General features: G+C 59.5%; 1 protein-coding gene across 2 annotated transcripts in view; it reads right to left on the bottom strand.

Annotated features, from left to right (window-relative positions):
- Positions 1–4,862: 4,862 nt before the first annotated feature.
- Positions 4,863–20,331, bottom strand: part of FBXO21 (F-box protein 21) — a 28,498-nt gene continuing 13,029 nt past the window's right edge. Inside the window, exons 7-12 of one of the 2 annotated variants that reach the window (XM_056131057.1) lie at positions 20,041–20,177; positions 15,705–15,884; positions 14,457–14,589; positions 11,817–12,028; positions 9,978–10,135; positions 4,863–6,603 (exon numbers count right to left, since the gene is read on the bottom strand). In XM_056131057.1, the coding sequence (XP_055987032.1) occupies positions 6,416–6,603; positions 9,978–10,135; positions 11,817–12,028; positions 14,457–14,589; positions 15,705–15,884; positions 20,041–20,177 (1,008 nt within the window). In that variant the 3' untranslated portion in view covers positions 4,863–6,415. The remainder of the gene's footprint in view (positions 6,604–9,977; positions 10,136–11,816; positions 12,029–14,456; positions 14,590–15,704; positions 15,885–20,040; positions 20,178–20,331) is intronic. The other variant, XM_056131058.1, reaches the window with a different exon arrangement.

Genomic DNA, 20,331 nt, shown 5'->3' with positions numbered 1-20,331 from the left:
GGAGTCGCACAACCCGGGACAGAGGCTGCTTGAGTCACCCGGAAGACAGAACATCACTGCCAGGGGAGCTCAGGGGCCAGGGAGGGTGCGGCGAGTGTCTGGCCTGACTGTGCCCCAGCTGGCAGGACAGAGCCTGGGCCCCCCGGGGCAGCCCTGCATGGTCCCCCGGGCCCAGAAGGCTGCAGCGGCCTCAACTGGAAGATGCTGCAGAGGTCGGGTTCCTGGTCCTGAGCTGGGGTGCTGGGCATCACACTGGGTTCACCTGTGCCCCAGGGAGCACCCACCAGGCCCTCCAGGGCACTGCTCCACACCTGACACGCTGCACCAGCTCCCAGGGGACCACTGAGCCCAGAGGAACCAGAGGTCACGGGGCAGATGGTGCTCGGAGGGGAGGAGGAGGGATGCGGGGAAGCCTGAGACGGGGTGGGGCACCCAACCCCTAGGACACGCACCCCGCTGAGCTGTACCCTGGGCAGGGGTCCCCTACTAGCACGGCCCCGTGCAGACGCCCCTCGCTGACAGGTGTTCAGCGGAGCGTTCCCAAAGGGCGGCGGCGATCGGTGGCTGTCCAGCTCCCCAGAGTGACCACCCCTCGACTCTGCTGACAGCCCTATGCGGGTCCCAGCCCCAGTGCGATGGAGACAAAATGGTGTGACAGACATGCCTCTCCGTCACACGGGGGCAGGGCGGGGAGGGGGCTGGGAGGGTAGGGCAAAGGATTCCTGTGTGTGCCAGGCAGGATCAAGCCGCGGGCCGCAAACACTAAACACGGAAAAGACCAGCCCTCTGTCTGTTAGGAGGCAAGCTGCAGACACGGGTCTTCCACTTCCTTAAATGTTCCTTAAATGCTCAAGAACTAGAGAACAGTCGTGTTCTATGAAGCCACCTCTGTAGCACTGCAGCACTCATGGATTTGCTTGAGCGGGCACCAGTAACATCTCCACTGCGAGACTTGTGGTTACTGTTTTTGGCATATCGAATATGCCACGGGGAGCTCGCCAGGCTCTGTTGTGTGGGCAGGATACTCTCGGTAGCTTGCCGAGTTCTCAGAGAGGGATGAAGGAATCGAACCCGGGTTGGCCATGTGCAAGGCAAACGCCCTACCCACTGTGCTGTTGCTCCAGCCCTCAATTAAAAAAAATAGTCTATCTACTGGGGGTGGCAGGGAGAATAGAAAATAATCTACAAGGGGGGAGCGAGAGTACGGTGGGGAGGGTGTTTGCTTTGCACACGGCCTCCCATCTTGTCCCCTGTGCATTGCCGTGAACGATCCCTGAGTGCAGAGCCAGGAGTGAACCCTGAGCAATATTGCCGGGTGTGGCCCCAAACAGAAACCAATTCTGCAAAGAGCAAACCCCCAAACTTGGCAAATGAAAGAACAAAGTTCCCACCCAGCCTCGTGCCCCCGCTAAGACAGGCAGGAGCGCCAGCCAGGCTGTTAGTGCCCAGTCCGCCCCCACCCCCATGCCCAAGACCCGACCCCTTGGCTTCCGAAGACCACGCCTCATTCGCCGAGCTCTCCACAACTTCCCAGAAAATGCGCCGGTGCCGTCTTTGATGTTTCTGCGTGGCCCAACAGGAAGTGGGGCTTCCTACGAGAACACCAGCGACTTCATGACCCCGAGGGAGAATCGGGAAGGAGCAGCTGCTGCTATACCCTTGCGGCTCTGGCGCTGCTGGTGGGCAGGTGGTGGTGGTGGGCGGGGGGGGGGGGGCGGATATGGCACACGAGTGGCCGCGAGTGCACGGTGGGCTGGCGTGTCCCTCCTGTGACTCCTCGTGGCTCTTTTCCTAAAATCTTCCAAGAGCAAAGATGCCTCTCTTGAGTCGCAGGTGATAGTGTATTTTATTTTTTGGGCTTGTTTTCTGGGGGGAAGACGGTTACACCGGTGATGCTTAGGGATTCCTCCTGGCTCTGCCATCAGGAATCACTCCTGGCATTTCTCGGGGGACCCTATGGGGTGCCAGGGATTGAACCCAGGTCGGCTGTGTGCAAAGCAAACGCCCTCCCCGCCATGCTATTGCTCCGGCCCCGGATTAGTGGTTTTTTTTTTAAAGATGTTTATTTTTTTTTCTTTTTGGGTCACACCCGGCGGTGCACAGGGGTTACTCCTGGCTCATGCACTCAGGAATTACTCCTGGCAATGCTCGGGGGACAATATGGGATGCTGGGAATCGAACCCAGGTTGACCGCATGCAAGGCAAACACCCTCCCCGTTGTGTTATTGCTCTGGCCCCTGATTAGTGTATTTTCAAGTTGTTTATTGGGGCTGGACAAGGACCAGCAGTGCTGGGGACAAGCAGGGCAACCCACGTGCAGGCCGGTGCCTGTCCTTCATTGTTCTTGGGGGTGACTTCTGGAGGGGTGTGGATGACCATGCGGGCTCCCGTCCCGCGGGCCCTCCCCCAGCCTGGGTGCCTGTCCCTCAGACTTCCGTGCTGGGGGAACCCGGTGCCCTTCAGGTCCTCCGCTGAGCTGTCCTCAGGGTGGTCGCCACAGGAGAGACGGAGATGTGTGTGCCGTCCTGCTCGGGCCGCCCAGCCAGTCCGACAAGGAAGAGGCACTCAGGCTAGTGTGGATGGGTTTGGGCCGGCAAAGGTGCCAGAAGTCCCCGACTTCCTGAGATGGGCGGAGCTCCGGGAAAGCCCTGCTGGAGGCGGCTGAGGGCCTCAGGGGCAGCGACACCAGCGAGGTGAGGGGTCACCGATTAGTGGGGGTGGAGAGAGAGGCCAAGGGTAGGGGAGGAGAGAGAGAGCAGACCGGAATGTTCTGGAAAAAGAACTTTGGCTACAAGTACTGGCTGGCACCGAGAAGGTGCGCTAAGGAATCAAAAGCTGATTAAAAACAAAGACAAGCCTTGGACTGGCCCCCACACTTGTTCGGGACAGGAAGCGGAAGCCCCACCAAGGCAGGCAGGGTCAGCTGAGGGGCGTGAGAGACATCCGGGGAATTGGGGGGCGGGGGTCACAACCGTTTCTCTGTTCCCAAGTCCAAGAGGGCCTGCGTCCCCTAGGATGCGGCCAGGGGAAGGTGTTGAGGTTCAGAGGTGCAGGCGCCCGTGGGGCAGGCAGAGAGAGACCTTGGCGTCCTGCGGGCACCCAGTGCCCTGTCCCCGGGCAGTGGGGCTCAGGGGCTGGAGAGCGTGGAGCTGAGGTAATGCGGGGGCAGGAGCGAGCCGTGACTGGTGCTGGCTGTCGCCGGGCCGCCTGGCACGGTGGCTCCTGGCACCGCCCCGGGGAGCCGTCCTGCGGTGGGAGGGCACTCGGGAGCCTGACAGTGGCAGGGCGCTGATAGCTGGTGGCTTCCTCACTCGGGGCCCTGCGGGAGGCGGCGCCCCAGGGCTTCTGGAAGCCCCTCTCCCCAGGCTTGCTGCAGGGCCAAAGTGCCGCCCCCACGTCCTGCCCGCTCCGGGGGCCAAGGTCACCACAGCGCCCCCTTTTGCTGATAGGAGGAACCGCCGTGAGCCTCAGCACCCTGAGTTTCAGAAGAGGAAAGTGCCCAGTGAGAGCTGGGGGGGGGGGCGCGGTGCTAATGCGGCCAGTGTCAGCCCGGTTCCCGCCGTCACGCGCCCCTCGGCCCCTGCAACTGCGCCATCAGCTCCGAAGCCCCTGGCGTGCCAGTTTTGCTCTGCTGCCATTTGTTTTAGTGAAGTGAAAAACTTTTCTCGGGAGAAATTTAGAGAAGTGTGAGGGGAGGGAAAGAGAGAAACAAGTTCACGAGAACACGGGCTTATCCGGAGGGGGAAAAGAATCCACCCACTGGTCAACTAGAACAAAGAAACACCCGGGGCCAGAGCAATACTACAGAGGGAGGGCGTTGCCTTGCATGCGGCTGGCCCGGTTTCTGGGTTCAATCCCGGCATCCCACAGGGTTCCCCAGCACGGGCAAGAGTGATTCCTGAGCACCACCTAAAAACACTCCCCACCCCGGGAATATCTGGGACCACGAGCGGCCCAGGTCGGGAAAGGGGGGCAGGGACCGAGCCGCTCACTCTCAGCTGAGGGCTGGGAGGGGTGGTGCCCGGGAGGCCGTGGCTCCCACACCCCGTGGCACAGAACAAAGAGGCTCTGAGCAGAGAGCAAGAAGATGAGGAAACGCCCAGCCGCCTCAGGCAGCCTCACGCCGGAGAAAACCGCCTCTCTGTGCCAACGAACGGACAGTGGCGCCTCACACGAGGCTTAAGCACACAGACACTGATGCCAACCTCTCGGCCTCGGGCGAGCTGGGCGAGGTTTCCAGAGACCCTTGGCCCGTGAACAGGGCAGCCACGCTCGACAGAACCAAGGTCTGTCTGGGCCGTCTGTTCGGAGAGCCCTGGCAGGTGGGTGAGGGAGAAAGGGTTTCGCGACGGGCACGGGGCCTGCTCTCAGCACCCGCCCATCCCGCCACGCTGGGATGGTCTGCTCAAGCCCAGGGCCACGGCTCACCCAGAACCGGGCACCTCTGTGCCCTCAACAGCACTGGGGGAACTGCACGCGGTGCAGAACCACCGCATGTTGGGGAAACCGCACACAACGCAGAGCCACCACACGCTGGGGAAACTGCACGCGATGCAGAACCTCACATGCTCGCCAAACAGGCAGCCAGTCTGCGAGGTGAAGAAGACCTGGGAGAACTGGGCTCCGAGGGGCCCGGGAGCGCCGAAGTCTGCTGAGAGTCTGTGGAGCGTCCCGACTCGGGAAGGAAACGGGGCAGGCCCGTGGTGTGGTTTCTCTGGGTAAGTTCCATTTATTAATCATTGTACAAAAAAAACGGTGGCATTCATTTGAAGAGAAAAGAAGTTACTCTATCCAAATATTTAGTGTTTTAACATCGTGAAAGTTCTACTTTTCTAACAGGGCTTTTTTAAAATGGAGAAAACTTTTGGAAAAATTTAAAAAGAAACTTATGATTTATTAGAGTACAGGATCCAAAACACGTTTTTAGAAAAATATAAAGTGCCCAAATACCAACGTACACAGGTGACACGGGCTTCCTGGAGCCGGATGAAGCATTCAGGAGGAAAGACATTAAAAACAGGCTAGGTACATATGTACACGAGGTCGGGAAGGGGAAAGCCACCCTTTCTTGGCTTCGATGTTAGTCTAAGGAGAAAGAAAACCAAACCAGAAACCCAACGGTCCTAACCGAGCATGCTCCACAGTTTCCTAGCAATGAATCTCATGAACAGGGACCCCAGGCCCGGCCCGGCGCTCACCCGGAACGGAGACTGGGCGGCCCCCTCCCGTCCCGGGCAGGCTGGGCGCGAGAGTGCTCCGATCTCAAGGGCACACCAGCTGCTAACGACCGCTGGACAGAGCCTGGGTGCCCGGGGCCCCCAGAGCCTCACCTGCAGGAGCGAGGGGGTGGCGGAGAGGGAGCGAGGGCGCGGGGCGTCTCTGTGGGCAGCGAGACCGGCTGCCGGGCCGGGGTGGTGGAGGCCGTGGGGAAGCGTCAGAGAGGCCCCCCACCCCGCCCCGCCCCGCCCGGCCCGGCCCTCTCTCTTCGGCAGGAAGGGCGGCCCGCCGTTGCGCCGCCTGTTCCCTGGCGCTAGCTGTGCAGGCTATTTTCTTCTTACGAAAGCGAGACCATGAAATGCGGTTTCTAAGCACAAACATCTTAACATCAGGTTGCACTTCTCACTACTAAAGACAACCCATCATTGGTTCGACATCTACTCATGATACTCGAGTCAGTTCTCTCTGAAAGTCGCTTTAAAGGGAGGAAAAGCAGATGAAAGTGGAAAGGTCCATCGCCAAGGCCAGCATCCGGCATTTTTCTCAAAGACGGCTACGAAGTAAGACAGAAAACGGAGGATTTGCAGCGATACTCCGAGAGAGGACGGCGGAGGGAGGAAGGAAAGCCGCGTTCTTCCCCCAGTCCCGGCGGAGACAAAGGCCCGGACGCTGTCCTGGCTGCCACAGACACACACGCCAACGACGGTTCCGGCCACGTGACTTCGCGCAGGGCTCCGCGGAGTGGCGGCCAGGCCACTGAGGGCATCCCCTCTCCACAAGCAACAAGACTCGGGGGGAGGGACAGACCATCTGATTTGGGACACGCACGCGCCAGCGAGAAACCAGAAAGAACCGACCATGACCACACGAGCCCCCCGACTGGCGCGGACAGAGGACGGACGGGAGGGGAGGGGAGGGGAGGGGAGGAGAGTCCGGGCGTCGACTGGGAACCTCATGAGGACAGAGTGTCACGAACTGTCACCACGGGACAAGCGAACAAGCCATGCCACTGAACAGAGTGCCTGTCGGGGGGTCACTAGTGTAGGCGGAGGGCAACACTGTCTGGGCAGCTGGAGGAGGGCGCGGGGGACGAGGCGACCGGCGCTGCCGTGCGCGGCTGTCCTGGGCGTGGGTGCCAGGGCCGGGCGTCTCCGATCCCGGTGGTGCGGGGGCAGTGGCGGGGGCGGCGGCGCCGGCCCTACTCTGCGCTCTCTTTCTTGGCACTGTAGATGTTCTGCACCGTCTCGTACACCGACTCCAGGTCCTCGGGGTAGCGGATCTCGAGCTCTGCGTTGGGGATGTAGTGAGTGCCCGTGAACTCGGAGAAATAGCGTCCGACATCCGGGTGGGAGATCTCCTGAGGCTCCACGTTATACTCCAGGTTTTCTGTCGGCAGAGAGGCACAGGGAGAGTCCCGTCAGGGCCGACAACGCGGGGGGCCGTGGGATGGTGGCCGTGGGCGGGGATGACCGGGCAAGGGTGGTGGTGGAAGTGGAGGGAGGGTCAGAGGTCCGGGGGCCTGTCCCGCAGGGCTCACCCCTGTCCGCGGGCCCCGGAAGGCAAGGTCTGGCGCTGGCCTGAGGAAGGGCCCTGCGCCCCGGGCAGGGAGAGGAGGACCCTTCCGGGACCACCACAGCAAGGGGAGGCTACGGGAAGATGATGCCTCTGCTGCCCTTTTGCCGGAGGCCCCACAGCCCGGCCGAGAGGCACTTCCCGTGCAGGGGGAGAGGAGACGCCCAGGGCCGCAGAAAGAGGCAGCGGTGCCAGAGGGCAGGTGCAGCAGGGTCCCCCAGCCCACCCCACGCCCCTCAGCATAGGTCTGGGCCCCGGAAGTCCAGCAGTTTCCCAGGGACCCACGACAGTCATCACTTCACTGACAGGCGCCGCACACGTGGGCAGAGAGGGACAGGCCAGTCCGGCCCTCATTGGCTGCTCTGAGTGGCCGTCACATTCTCCAAGCACCCCCACCTACGCAGATGCTTTGGGGGCAGCCAGGGGCCCCTCCCAGCGGTTCTCGGCCAGATGGGCCTGCGGGTCAGTGCAGGTGTCCAAGGATGCGGTGCTGCTCGGGCCCTGCAGTGTCCCGGACGCCCCGGTCACCTGAGCAGTGCAGTGCCTGGCCCCCGCCCCGACCCCACAGGCCTCTCCAGCGGTGGCCGCCCCCGGCAGGGCGCCCTTGCCAACAGCCCCTCTGGGCGACCTCTGCATCGCAGCCCGCCAGGGTACAGCTGGTCCCTCACCAGCCAGGACCCAAACCAGCGGCAGAGCTGCCCCCTAGTGGGAGGACACGGTCACACGCCCAGAGGGGACCTGGACGCGGCCTGCTGGACTCTGCCCACAGACTGAGGCTGCCTGGTGCGCTTGTGCTGCGCCCACTCTCCGTGCAGAGCCACAGCTCCAAAGCACGCGTCCCCAGGCTCGGTCTGACCAACTGGTGTCGCTGAGGCAGACGGCAGGCAAGTCAGGCCCCTGACGTTACCAGAACAGCTGGATGCAAACGTAAATTCACCCACTAATGTTCAGAAAGTTTTCTTTTTTTTTTGCTTTCTGGGTCACACCTGGCGATGCTCAGGGGTTCCTCCTGGCTCTACACTCAGGAATTACTCCTGGCAGACCTCAGGGGACCATATGGGATGCCAGGGATTGAACCCGGGTCGGCCGTGTGCAAGGCAATCGCCCTCCCCACTGTGCTATTGCTCCAACCCCTCAAAAACATCTTTAAGCCGTTAATTTTATGATCTAACCTCTTCCAAGCTCCCCACTGGAAAAATATGGGTTAAGCTGAGCATAAAACTGCCCAGATTATAAAGCCTCAGAGAGGGCGGAGGGGGCAGGTGGCCGCAGGGGAGAAGAGAGCGGGCGCTGGCCTGGGTAAAGCCTCGCCCTGCACTTCCCGCGATGCACGGGGGCAGGGAGTGACCAGGGGAGTGGAGACAAAGCCGGGATGGGCCTCGCCACGGGGTCCAAGGCCTGTTCCTGGGCTGCAAAGGGGGCCTGTCCAGCGTGACCCTGACCGGGGCTGCGGCTGCAAGGTCACTGGACACACACAGCGCTGGACCTCCCGGGGGATGCTCCACCTGCGCCCATCAGGGCAGTCACGTGGGGAGACCCGAGTAGGTGCAGGCAGGAACCCAGGCTCCAGCAGGACAAACCTAAGGTGGGCGGCGGGGGACAGGCCATCCCAGGTGACCTCCTCGGGATGCCGGCCGCCACCGCCCATTGGCCTGTCGGGGGTGCGGGGCTCTGTGCTCGGGCCACATCAGCTGTGACAGCTTTGGGACGGGCTGGGCGAAGTGGGGTTGGGGGAGCCGGCCAGTGGTCTCCACCAGTGCCGGACAGCGGCTGCTGTGTGGGCCCCACCAAGCGCGGAGGGCAGGGTGGGGAAGACGTGAGGGGCGCGACAGCAGCCCTGGCTGGAGACGGGGGTACTGACCCACCATGTCAGCCACAGGCGCAAGGGGACGCCAGGGCCAGCAACAGAGCCTGCACTGCCCGCGCGACCTTCGGCCGGGACAGGGACGCAGAGACGACCCTGGCGAGGGGCATGCTGGGAAGAGCCTCTAGCTGAGGGGGTGCAGGCCGGGAGGTGGGGCGCGGGGGACGAGGAGCAGGGGGCAGGGCCGGGAGAGAACCTGGGCCGAGGTGAGCAGGTGTCAGGGACAGGGACACACAGGGATGGCACGGAGGCCCCCAGCAGCTCAGTGCCCGGGGCACAGCAGGCCTCGGGGAGCCGCACGGCGCTGGGGGAAGCCAGCAGGGGCACCCCGAGACCGTCCCCGAACTGAACACGGCCGTGGCCCGTTCAACCTCCACTTTAGAGGCTGGAAAACTCAGAGCTGTGCTTATCCCAACAGGCCTTGCAGCACCGTGAGCAGCTCTGACCTCACCTCCACACCGACTTCCCGTCCTGTCAGGGCAGGGCAGACAGCAAGGCATCGGCCCCAACACCAGCCAGATTCAGAACCCCGGAAACCCAGCCCCACCGACACGGAAGGACCCAGCGCGGAGCAGACACCTCCGACGGGGGGAGTCGCAACATCCAGCGGCACTGACGGGCTACAGGGCCACCAGGCGGGGTCCAGAACCCTGCCCATCCCACAGCCTGTCACACAGCCATCGAGTGAGCAGGGGGGCCACACTGTCCCCCGAACCCGGAACAGTTTCCAAATCCCGCGCACCTGTTTCCATGGAGTGCAGCTGTCCAGGTCACTGTCCAGGTGCTGGCCCCACCCCCCCCCCCCCGCCCCGCAGCACCTGCCCTGACAGGCTCAGGACATGTGTGGGAAAGCGCACCTTTTTTTTCCCCTTTTCTTTTCAAGGCAAACGCCCTCCCTGCTGTGCTATGGCTCCAGCCCCAGTGCGCCTGGTTTTCACTACGTTGGGATTCTGGTGCGCTGTGTGTTTCGACTTTTGCTTTTGTCAGACCCTTAACAGGCCACATGCAAGAAGGAGAACGTCAGGGGCGGGAAGACTCCTCCCCCGGGTTCCGCCGTCCCTCCAGGCTGGAGGCGCTGCGCTGGACGGGAGGACACAGCAGTGCCTCCTCCATGGGCTCCGTGCATCCCTGAAGTGGGGGCCACGGGGGAGCCAGTCTGAAGGCACCTGTGGGGGCCCTGCTCTGCGGGTTCCACCTGCCCGTCTCCAGAGCCCAGTGCTGGGAGAGCCCCGGCGAGGAGCCCCTGGGGCTCTGCTAGGGACCGCGGTGGCCGACACCCAGCACACGTGAGGGCACGGACCCAGGCCCGCCAGCACACACTCACCCTGGGCTGCGTATCGACAGGAGCCGTCCTCCACCAGGACGTTGTAGAAAGGCTGATGGTGGCCGTGCGGCAGGCTGTGGACGTTCATGTTCCGGATCCACTCGTGCCCCATCATGCAGGTGGGGTCCCAGCCGTAGATGACGCAGTTATAGCCGTACCTGTTGGCAGGAGAGCAGTGGCCGTCAGTGCCCTGGGCCGGCACGGCCGCGGGGGGACGACGACAGAGGCGGCACTCGGCTCCTGCTGCGGGCACCTGGGGCCCACCCGGCCCTTTCCAGGCCCGCCTGGCTCTGGGCAAAGCAGCACCTCACTGGGTGGAAAGCGCAAGAACACGCTTTCCACAGTCCATGGCCTGGCTGGCGGGAGAGGGCGTGCCCACACAGGCCTGACCACTACGGAGTCCACTCCTAGCAGGACTGAGGCCGAGTTCAGGCACACAGCTTTTACGATGACTTTGTGACGCGAGCAGGGAAGGTACCAGCTGTAAAGCCCGACAGGAGCGAAGGCTGGTCAGCAGGGCAGCTCCGAAGGGCCTGGACCCAGGAAGAAACAGGACGAAGCGGGGCGGGCGGGCTCTCCCCAGGCTGAGCTGCGGCTGGAGTGACCCGTGGCGCTGGCCTCCAGGGAGGCCGAGTGGCGGGGAGGGACCCTGGGGACGGGTCCCACTGTGCAAAGGGCTAAAGTGCGCACTGTGCGTGGCGCTCGCTGAGAGGTTTTGAATCCAAAATGAAGTTAAAAATAAAAACGAGGGGCTGGAGCAATAGCACAGCGGGGAGGGCGTTTGCCTTGCATGCAGCCAACCCGGGTTCGATTCCCAGCATCCCATATGGTCCCCTGAGCACCGCCAGGGGTAATTCCTGAGCACAGAGCCAGGAGGAACCCCTGTGCATTGCCGGGTGTGACCCAAAAAGCAAACAAAATAAGAATAAATAAAAACGAGGGCCGGAGAGGTGGCAGGGCAGGTTTAGGGCTCTCGCCCTGCCCACAGCCAGCCTGGGGTCCATCCCCAGCACCCCATAGAGACCTGCTATATAAACCCCACCAGGCATAAATAATCCCTGAGCGCAGAGCTGGGGTAAGCCCTGAGCACTGCTGGGTGGGGTCCCCAAACCAAGCAAACAATAACAACAAAATTAATGTAATAAAATGGGGGGTGGGGAGCCCAAAAGTCAAACACCCAAAACTTTCCAGAGACAGATGCAACTTACCTGTCCATGAAAAATTAGCTGCTGGCCGAGGTTACAGTACAGGTGTCAGGGCGCTCGTCTTACACGAGACCCGCCTGGTTGATCTCTAGGACCAAATATGGGCCCCTGGGCAGAGCCAGGCGTGGCCCCCGAGCACTAGGCTGGATGTGACCCCAAACGTAAAAACAAACAGAAATAAGGCTGGTAGACGGGATGAAGAAGAACCCAAACCAGTAACAAAGGCTAACGTCAATTTAAAAAATAAGGGCAAGGCACCTGGAGCTTCGCCGCCAGTGAACACGAGCAGAGCCCCCGAGGCCTGCAGGAGTGCTCATGAGCCCACCCGGGGGCTTCCTAGTCCAGACTAGGACTTCCTAGTCCTAGTCACTGTGGACACTGGCAACAGCTCCTGCTGGGGGGTCGCTCGAGGCGCTTGTGCTCTGGGGCATTTCCTACCTACCGCCGAGTACTCGGGCCACACGCCTGGCCCACCTGGCGCCCAGCGAACCCCGTCCAGCGCCGTGATCCAGGAGGTGGACACGGCATGGCACCGAGAGGAAGTGACAGGCGTGGGTGTTTCCGACCAGTCCGGTCTCCTGCGCTGGGCTGGGCCTCCTCCGCGCGGGCGGGGCGGGCCGGCCGGGACACTCACCTCTTGTGCTTCATTACGAGCCCAATGGAGTAGCAGACGTCCCGGTGCTTCTCGTGCGAGCGGAGCTTCACCTCCACCCCCACCTCCTCCTTCTTACGCTCAATGTGCTCTAGAGTGTGCTGCACCAGATAGCCCACCGCCCCGTGCTGCCCGGGGTCGAGGGTCTGGATGTGCTGGAGGATGTCAAGCACCTTCAAGACAAGACAGAAAGACTAGGAGATAATATTTTCATTTAGGCCTTTTCTTTCCCGCAGCACGGGTCTTAGAGCTACCTGAGCTGGCAGAGGGCGGCAAGGCGGGCCGGGCCGAGGGCTGTGTGTGGGCGGCGCGCCCTCCTGTGTGACTGCAGAGCCTTACCCGAGACCGGGCCTGCGGTCTGACGAGGGGGCCGCGGGAAGCACATGGGGAGGAGACAGGGGACGCACTGCTGGCATTTGCTGAACGCAGCGTGGGAGCTACTCCCCCACCCTGCCCCAACTCGGAGCATCCTCAGGGGGTCTGAGAGTCTTTCAGAAAAGGGGGCCTGGACACCGGAGACAGGAAGGGAGCCATGCAAACCCGTCACTCATGGATAGGAGGAAACCAGCACCGACACAGCATCAACAGACGGGGATGAGGGCAGACGCCTGCCAGTCCCCAGCGACCCACGCGACTCGACGCCACAGCCCCGGGCACTGTGCAGGGGGCTTGCAGACGCTCTCCCGCTCCAGACACTAGAAGCCCCCGCATAGCAGCTGAGGCAGCCTGGACTCCAGCCCAGCAACGTCAGACCTACCTCCTACCCCAGAACCCATCCGCGCCCTGATCAGAGGGTGACTAAGAATGGCCTTAACTGTCGAGACACGACACCTGAGCTTATGGACACGTGAAATCTCCGTTGCTGAAATCTGAGATTCCATCTCCTTAAAAACCCAATCTCGCCTCCTGGATGGAGATGCTGAGAACGTCACTATCATAATGTCACCGTCAAGGGCTTGGCGGCTCATGACGCCGCCACTCCTGAGGTCTGCAGAGTCCTCTGGATCCTCTAACCACACTTCAGGGGGACGCAAGAGCCAGTGGGGAAGGGACCAAGCTGCCACCTTGGCCCCGCATGCCCTAGTGCAGGGCAGGAGACCCGCAGGCGGCCCCGGTGACCAGCCCGGCGGGCGGCCACGCTCTCCCGGCGGGCAGTGCCCCAGGGGCAGGGGGAGATGAGGGCCATCATCGAGGCGGGCAGTGTGGGCGGGAAGGAGCTTAGCAAGGACCCCGTGAAGAGCACAGGAGGGAGAGGGAAGCAGAGAGAGGCTGGATCAAGGTCACGGGGAAGGATGGGGCGTGCCAGACCCGCAGCCTGGACCAGGAAGGGCGAGGGAAGACGGCGCCAGTGGGCTGGCCACAGGGAGGCCGTGGGGCAGGAACGGGTCACTGGCTCCCCGAGCCTGAGGGGCGGCATGGGAGGCCAGCTGCCCAGCAGCACGCGGGGGCGCCCCTGGAAGGCAAGCAGCACCGTGATGGTGGAAGGGCAAGGCCAGCAGGGCTGTCCCGGGTGATCAGCTCCTGCCTGAGGGGAGGGGCTGCAGGGCAATGCTCCTGGGCAGAAGCAGGAAGCAGGAGACCAGGAAGAGGCACAAGCCGGTCGACAGAGCAGCAGGGGCCGGCCCAGAGCACAGGCTCGCATGTATCCCCCCCACAGAAACGGGGGGACACCACCGGCACCGAGATGCAGACATGGGTGGCAGGGAGAACGGTGGGCCCAGACCGTGGTGCTGCCCGGCCGCAGAGGAAATGCCCATCTTGGCCCGAGACACGGACACGCAGAGCCCACTGCATGGGCCTGGGCAAGCCCCATGTCCAACAGGTGTCGGGCAGCGGCCTGGGTCGCTCTGAGAACAGGTCAGCCCCGGGAGCCTCGTCATGAGTACAGACCCCTCTAAGGGCGGCCGCTGATCCCCTGGGTCAAGCTGACCCCCAGTTTGGGCACAGGACTCGCTTGAGGATCTCAGTAGCCAGTAGCCAGGAAGGGCCCTGCTAAAGCGCCCGGCAGCTGGCCAGGTCCGCGTGCACAGGCCCACTCCCCCCCCCCCCGCCGCGGACCACGGCAGGTCTCAGGGACTCGAGGTGTCCGGAGGGGAGGCTGGCTGCTCTGATGCCCCTTGCTGAGGCCTGCGAGGGGACCAGGGGCAAGGGAGTGACACGTTTCTGGGGTGCCAGAGGGTGGGTGGCAGGGTGGGGGCCCGTGGTGCTGGCCACCAAAGTGCTGACCAGGAGGGGCCCAGCTTGTGCTGAAACAGGAGGGCAGGGGGCGGGCACAGCCCTGGAGCACCTGTTCGCATGAAGGGTCCTGTGTTTAATCCCTGGCACCGAGAAAATTTTTAAAGTGGAAGGAGTTAAAATTCGCTGCAGCTGACCCGGGTTCGCTTCCCAGCATCCCATATGGTCCCCTGAGCACCAACAGGAGTAATTCCTGAGCGTAGAGCCAGGAGGAACCCCTGTGCATCTCCAGATGTGACCCCCCCCCAAAAAAAATTCGCTGCAGGATCAACACTGAGAGAAACCCGAGCGAACATGCCTTAGTATGGGTTGATTTGTGAATGCCGCCCTTCCAGCTAGGAGAGCCCTCTCTAAAGAAAGTGCAAACCATCAAAGTGAAATAATTACCTTCTCTGGCCAGATCCCCAGGTGGAAGTAGAGTCTGGCCTGGAGGAGCAGCAGCTGCACCTGGTCCGGGTACATGGCCAGGTAGAGGTCCAGCGAGTCTCGGAGGAGCTGGTAAGACTGGTCGATGCCCTCCCTGGGGGAGAAAGGGAACCGTGTCACCGACCCGCCTGGCCCCGCAGCTAAGGCTTTCTCGGACACCGGACCACGTTCCATGGCTCTGGATGCTTGCTCTTGCTGTTCTGGGACCACACCCTGTGGTTCTCGGGGCTCACTCCTGGCTCTGCGCTCAGGAATCAGTCCTGGTGGGCTCGGGAGACCCTACGGACACCAGGCATCGAGCCAGGTCAGCGGCGTACAAGGCAAGCACCCTACCCCCGTACTATCTTTCCAGCTGCTCCAGATTTCTAAGCTTCCTGTCGGTCAGCAATACTTTCACTTACAGAAAGTAAAGACGGCACAAGGTCAGGGCACCCGCCTTGCACACAGCCGGCCATGGTTTGAATCCCGGCCCATCTGGTCCCCCAGGTACCCCCAAGGATCACTCTTGAGCACAGAGGCAGGAATAGTCCCTGGGCACGGCTGGGTGCACCCATACATCAAAACCTACCCCCATACCAGAAATAGAAACGTTGTACCCCACTGGGGCACTGAAGTGAAAGTCAAGTTCCGTCCACTGTGTCACCCACCAGTGACCAACACACAGAGGACACTGCCCGGCCGGCTCGGGGACAGCTCGGGGGGCCTGGCCGTGCTGGAGGCGGAGGGTGCTTTGGCCTGAGTGCCAGCTGTGGGCTTTGGAGGGCGATGTGAGGACACAGGCTCATCAATGGCAGCCGACACCACACGGCAGGGGGGACTGTGGGACCGGGGGGCAGGGGGCACGTGGGGAAAAACTCCACTTTCTGCTCCATCTTGCTCTAAATCTGAAAATACTGTTAAAAAAAAAGATTCTATTTTTTTTTTTAATAATTCTAATAATTCCGCCAGCAGGCAGGGAACTCTGACGGCAATGTGCAACCATCCACTCTCCTGAGCTGGACTCGGAGGAAGCTCCTTCTGCGCTTGGGGGACCCAGAAAGGTCTGACTGGGGGGGGGGGGGGGGGAGTGGGGGAGGAAACACCGAGACCCGCGGGAACACTCTGCCTTCCAGACTCACCTCTGCGCCCCTGCGCCACCCCTGCTAGCGGAGATCGTCTCCAGAAGGCCCCGGACAGGGCCCCGTTCCCCGCGGGCCGAGGGGCACTCACCGCTTGCCCAGGCTGAGCAGGTTGCCCACCATGCGCTGCAGCACCTTCTTGACGTTGACCACCCCGTACAGGGCGGCGGTCACGTGCTGGCCGATCAAGTACTCACACTCCTTCACTGTCAGCTGCTTGCCTTTCCCGAAGGCATCGATGTAGATGTAGTCGAAGATGTCCAGGGTCGCCCTAGCCCGAGCGCAGAGGGGGCCAAGTCAGAGCCTCGCCGTCCGCACCGGGACACTGCTCCCCAAACCATCCAGGTCGTAGCCCGAGCTCACAGGATGTGGGGGTCAGAGTGACAGCGCAGTGGGGAGGGCGCCTGCCTGACCCCAGCGTCCCACAGGATCCCCCCACTCCCACGACCCCAGGAGCTGATCCCTGAGCACAGAGCCAGGAAGAAGCCCTGAGCATCGCGGGGTGACCCCAACCCCGAGGCCCCCCATTACTTCAAGGAGCCACACTAGACGGTGTTCAGACCACACGGCACAGGGAAATCTGTGGACAGAATGGCACAATGCATAGCGTCTGCTAAGAATCTCGAGGGAGACGTGAAAACCATGCCGGGGGTCCAGCAGGAAGTTCAGGGAAGCCTCTCTGGAATGCCTGGGCCAATCCATCAGCGAAAAGGAACGCTGGGGACCCCCAAGGTCTCCTCAGCGTGAGGGATGGGATGCAGGGCCTGGCAAGTCTGTGCTCAACATGTGAGCCAGCTCCCCAGCCCTGGTCACGTGGATTTCTGAAGCAACTTCTGCTTTGATCTTAACAGCGACTGCAAATTATTCGTGGAACTTTCTCCTGGGCTGCCAAAAGGCCCGGCTTTCTCCCTTGAGTCACAGCAATGGTCTTTTTTTTTTTTTAAATGATATAAGAATATCATATGTTCTGGAAATAAGAACTGCTCTTCAACTCTTAATGAGGCCGGGAGAATCCTATTTACAGGCTCTCTGGTAAATCAAACAACAGGAGTTTGTTCTGGTTTGGGGCCACACTCAGCTATGCTCAGGGACTGTGTCTGTCTTGCTGGGGATGGAACCGAGGTCCTCTGCATTATAAGGTCATCATAAGCCTCACCTGCTTACTAGCTCTCCGGTTCCCAGTTATACATTTAATCTGTTTTTGGGTCACACCGGGTGGTGCTCATGGGACCATAAGGGGAACCAGGAATTGAACTCAGCCACGTGTAGGCCAAGTGCCCTACCCACTACTCTGTCACCACTCCTGCCCCGAGTAATATATTCTTAAAAATTCACGCGATTGAGACCCAAGAAAGCAGAGGAGAATACTCGAAAAACCTTAGGGGCCAGGAAGCTGATCTAAGGGCTGTTCAATCCACCACACAACATGACCTACCCAGAAGCTCCAGGAATGGTCATCGCAGCCCCAGGCATGGGTCTGGAGTGCTAACCCTCTGGGCTACATGACCAGTCTGAGCACTGCCAGCAGGAATGGCCCTGAGCCCCCAAAAGCCACAGGGATGGCCCCCCTATTAAAAAATACTCCCGGGTGGTGATAGGGGCTTAGCAGAGCATATGCTCTCCACATATGAGGAGCCGAGTTTAGTCCTCAAGAACAAAAAGAAGAAAGAAAACTACTCCAAAAATAGAGATTGGCATAAAAAAGAAGTCGGGGGTTGGGGTTGGGGGCATGCTATGCCTCTTAGTGAACGAAGAATTTATTTATTTTTGGTTCTGGGGTCACACCCAGCAGTGCTTATGGAACCCTATGGGATGCAGAGGACAGAACCAGGGTCAGCCGTGTGCAAGGCAAACGCCCTCCTTGCCCTCTCTCTGGGCCCCAAACTAGAAATTCAGAAGGCGGTTTGGAATATCTCAACGAGAGGCCCAAAACATCATGCCTGATAGTCAAAGTTGGGAGCATGTCATTTAAAGTCAAAGCAAAAATACCTACTAATACTGTTTCATTCAACTCTGTGCAAGGGGCCTTAACAACAGAGGAAAAAAAGAGAAAAAGGAGAGAAAAAGCCAAACGTGAAAGGACCAGAAAGACTCGAGATTCTTTATTAAAAAACAAACAAACAAAAAGCCAAGAGCTGAAAAATATTAGCATAGTAATTTGTATTAATGCTAAAGGTACCAATGATCAGATCTGTCAGTTCTGTACCCAAATCATCAACCATCTCCCTTCCCTGTATACCATCATCACTAACAGACATAACTAAATGACCACTCACAAGAGCACCAGCAGCCAGGGCCAGGGAGGGCGAGTCGGAAGGCAGACAGTCAAGCATGAAGGGCCGACAAGATTCCTCCCATGAAATCTAGGACTCCACAGTTCAATCTGGGCACCTCCTCTGGTCCCCTGAGCGAGCCAGGAGGGACCCCTGAGCACTGCCAGGTGTGGTCCCCAAACAAACTAAGATCTATGACTTCAACATAAACTCTACTTCTAATCAATGTTCACAAAAGATTTTGCAGGAAACTGAGGAATGGCTGATTCTCAAGATATAGAAAAGCTACAGAAAAGCAAAAATCCAAGAACTGTGCAGACCTTGGGAGATGGTTCCCCTGCCTGTTTATTAGGGAGATTAAGGCAACAATAAAAGCAGGATGGTCAGTGCAGCTGGAGAGAAGACACTGTCTGCTGGCGCCCTCAGCACAGGTGGAGGGCCGAGAGGCTGAGGACTGGGCAAGGGCTTCACCAGGGGCCTGGAGACCTAACCAATGACTGCATTCTTCACTTACACTTGTCTGTTCACTGGCATCAAAGAAGGAAAACCGGATCGCTACCACACAGGAATGTGCCCTGCATCTTGTTATTACGGTAAATATTATGGTACTTGGTGTCTGAAATGCTTTCGAGCATGCAAAATTCCTTGATGGATTATACAGGCATTTACGAATTATTTTAGAGATGTTTGAGGAAATCTGTTGGGTTATTTAGGGAGAAGTGGGTGTAAATCATTTTTCTCACTTGAAAAAAATGAAAAATGGATGTCTGCTATCCAAAACCCCAAACCATCCGATTCATTTTTAGGAACAAATTATATGTAGCAAACAAGGAGAGCCAGTACATACTATTTAAGGAAACATACATATGCAATAAACTATAAAATCTGCATGGAGACATTGAATACTTTCGAGCTTTCTGGGGAGAGGGAGAAAGGGCTAACCCAGAGGGAGGGAGAATACAGGGAAGGCTCCACCACACACATCTCCCACTTCATACACTGCCAGGGGGAAATTCAGAGAGGAGTTACATTTTGTTTTCTATGCCTGCACCAGCCAATCCTACCAGGGCATTCTCATTTATTTCTCCAACTTTTATTTTTTTGGGGCTTGGGTCACACCCAGCAATGCTTAGGACTTACTCCTAGCTCTGTGCATAGCCATCAGTCCTGGTGGTTATCTGGGGGACCATGTGGGGTCCTGGGGATTGGTCGGTACAAGGCAAGTGCCATACCCACTATACTATCTCTCCAGCTTCTCCAGTGCAACTTCACACACACGTACAAAGGTCCCATCAGAGGACGCAGCTAGCTGAACCGACCCTGACTTCCAACACACACACACACACACACACACACACACACGTCCCATTTCACAGATGAAGAAACTGCACTTGAACTGACCCTGACTTCCAAAACACACACACACACACACACACACACACACACATGTCCCATTTCACAGATGAAGAAACTGCACCAGAGGACGCTGCAGTGTAAACCTAGCTGAACCGTGCCTGACTTCCAAGCTCTGGTACTTTTTACTCTAACACTCATTTCACCAAAAAGTATCCTGCTAGCTATGAGGAAGCAGTTTCAAAATCAGGGTAACATAAAGTAACTTTGTTTCTTTCCCCTCCAAATGGTACATTTCATGAAGTTACATTTCTATTCTTTCAGCCAGTTCTTCCAGGTAAAAGTTAGAAAACAAGTTTTGTTGGTTTCTTTAAGAAAAAAAAAAGGCACTGAATGTCTAATAGGAAACCAGTTTTCAGAGAATACAACGAAACTCATTAACCTGGTCCACAAAGTACACACCGGCTCCTCAGCCCTGCCAGAAAGGCTGGTGGCAGATGATGAGGCTGACCCCTTCCTGCACACAGAGAACTTGGCTGCTCTGTCCCCTGCGCAGGGCTTTCCTGTGTGGGAGAGGGGGTTGGGGGAGCTGATGGAAGTCTGGAAAATAAGTTTCTCTAAGAACACTGAGAACGCTTTGATGTGTCTGGGAACAAAGTGACTTTACGATTCACCCAATCGCTGGAAGTCCTCCCGCTGGCGTCATCTCACTCCCAGGTAACTGCTGGGTCAGAGGCAGCCACAGGGGAGCACTGCGTCGGCCCAGCCCGCCCGCTCTGCGCCCGGGCCCTGGCAGCTCACCCTTCTGCACCCTGGCACCACCGCAGTAAGAAGTGACTGGGGAAGTTGACCGGCTCCAGCGGGACCCCCAACTGCCGGGCGATTGTCAAGTAGAGCAGAGACATGCTGATCGGGATCCCCGTTCTGCGGATCAAAACCTAGAGGAAAATAAAAAGTCCCTGAGCTTCTCGGAGACGAGCCCCAGCTGCGCCAGCGGCACCTGCAGCGCCTGCATGATGCCGGGCCGTGAAGGACAGGGCTGAGTACCCGCCTCACTTACGGCGGGGAGCAGCCAACTCCACAGGCCAAACT

This window comes from Sorex fumeus, unplaced genomic scaffold (genome assembly GCF_029834395.1).
Source record: "Sorex fumeus unplaced genomic scaffold, SorFum_2.1 ptg000083l, whole genome shotgun sequence".
In the NCBI taxonomy this organism is placed as follows: domain Eukaryota; kingdom Metazoa; phylum Chordata; class Mammalia; order Eulipotyphla; family Soricidae; genus Sorex; species Sorex fumeus.
This window is presented reverse-complemented; position numbering and strand designations above follow the sequence as displayed.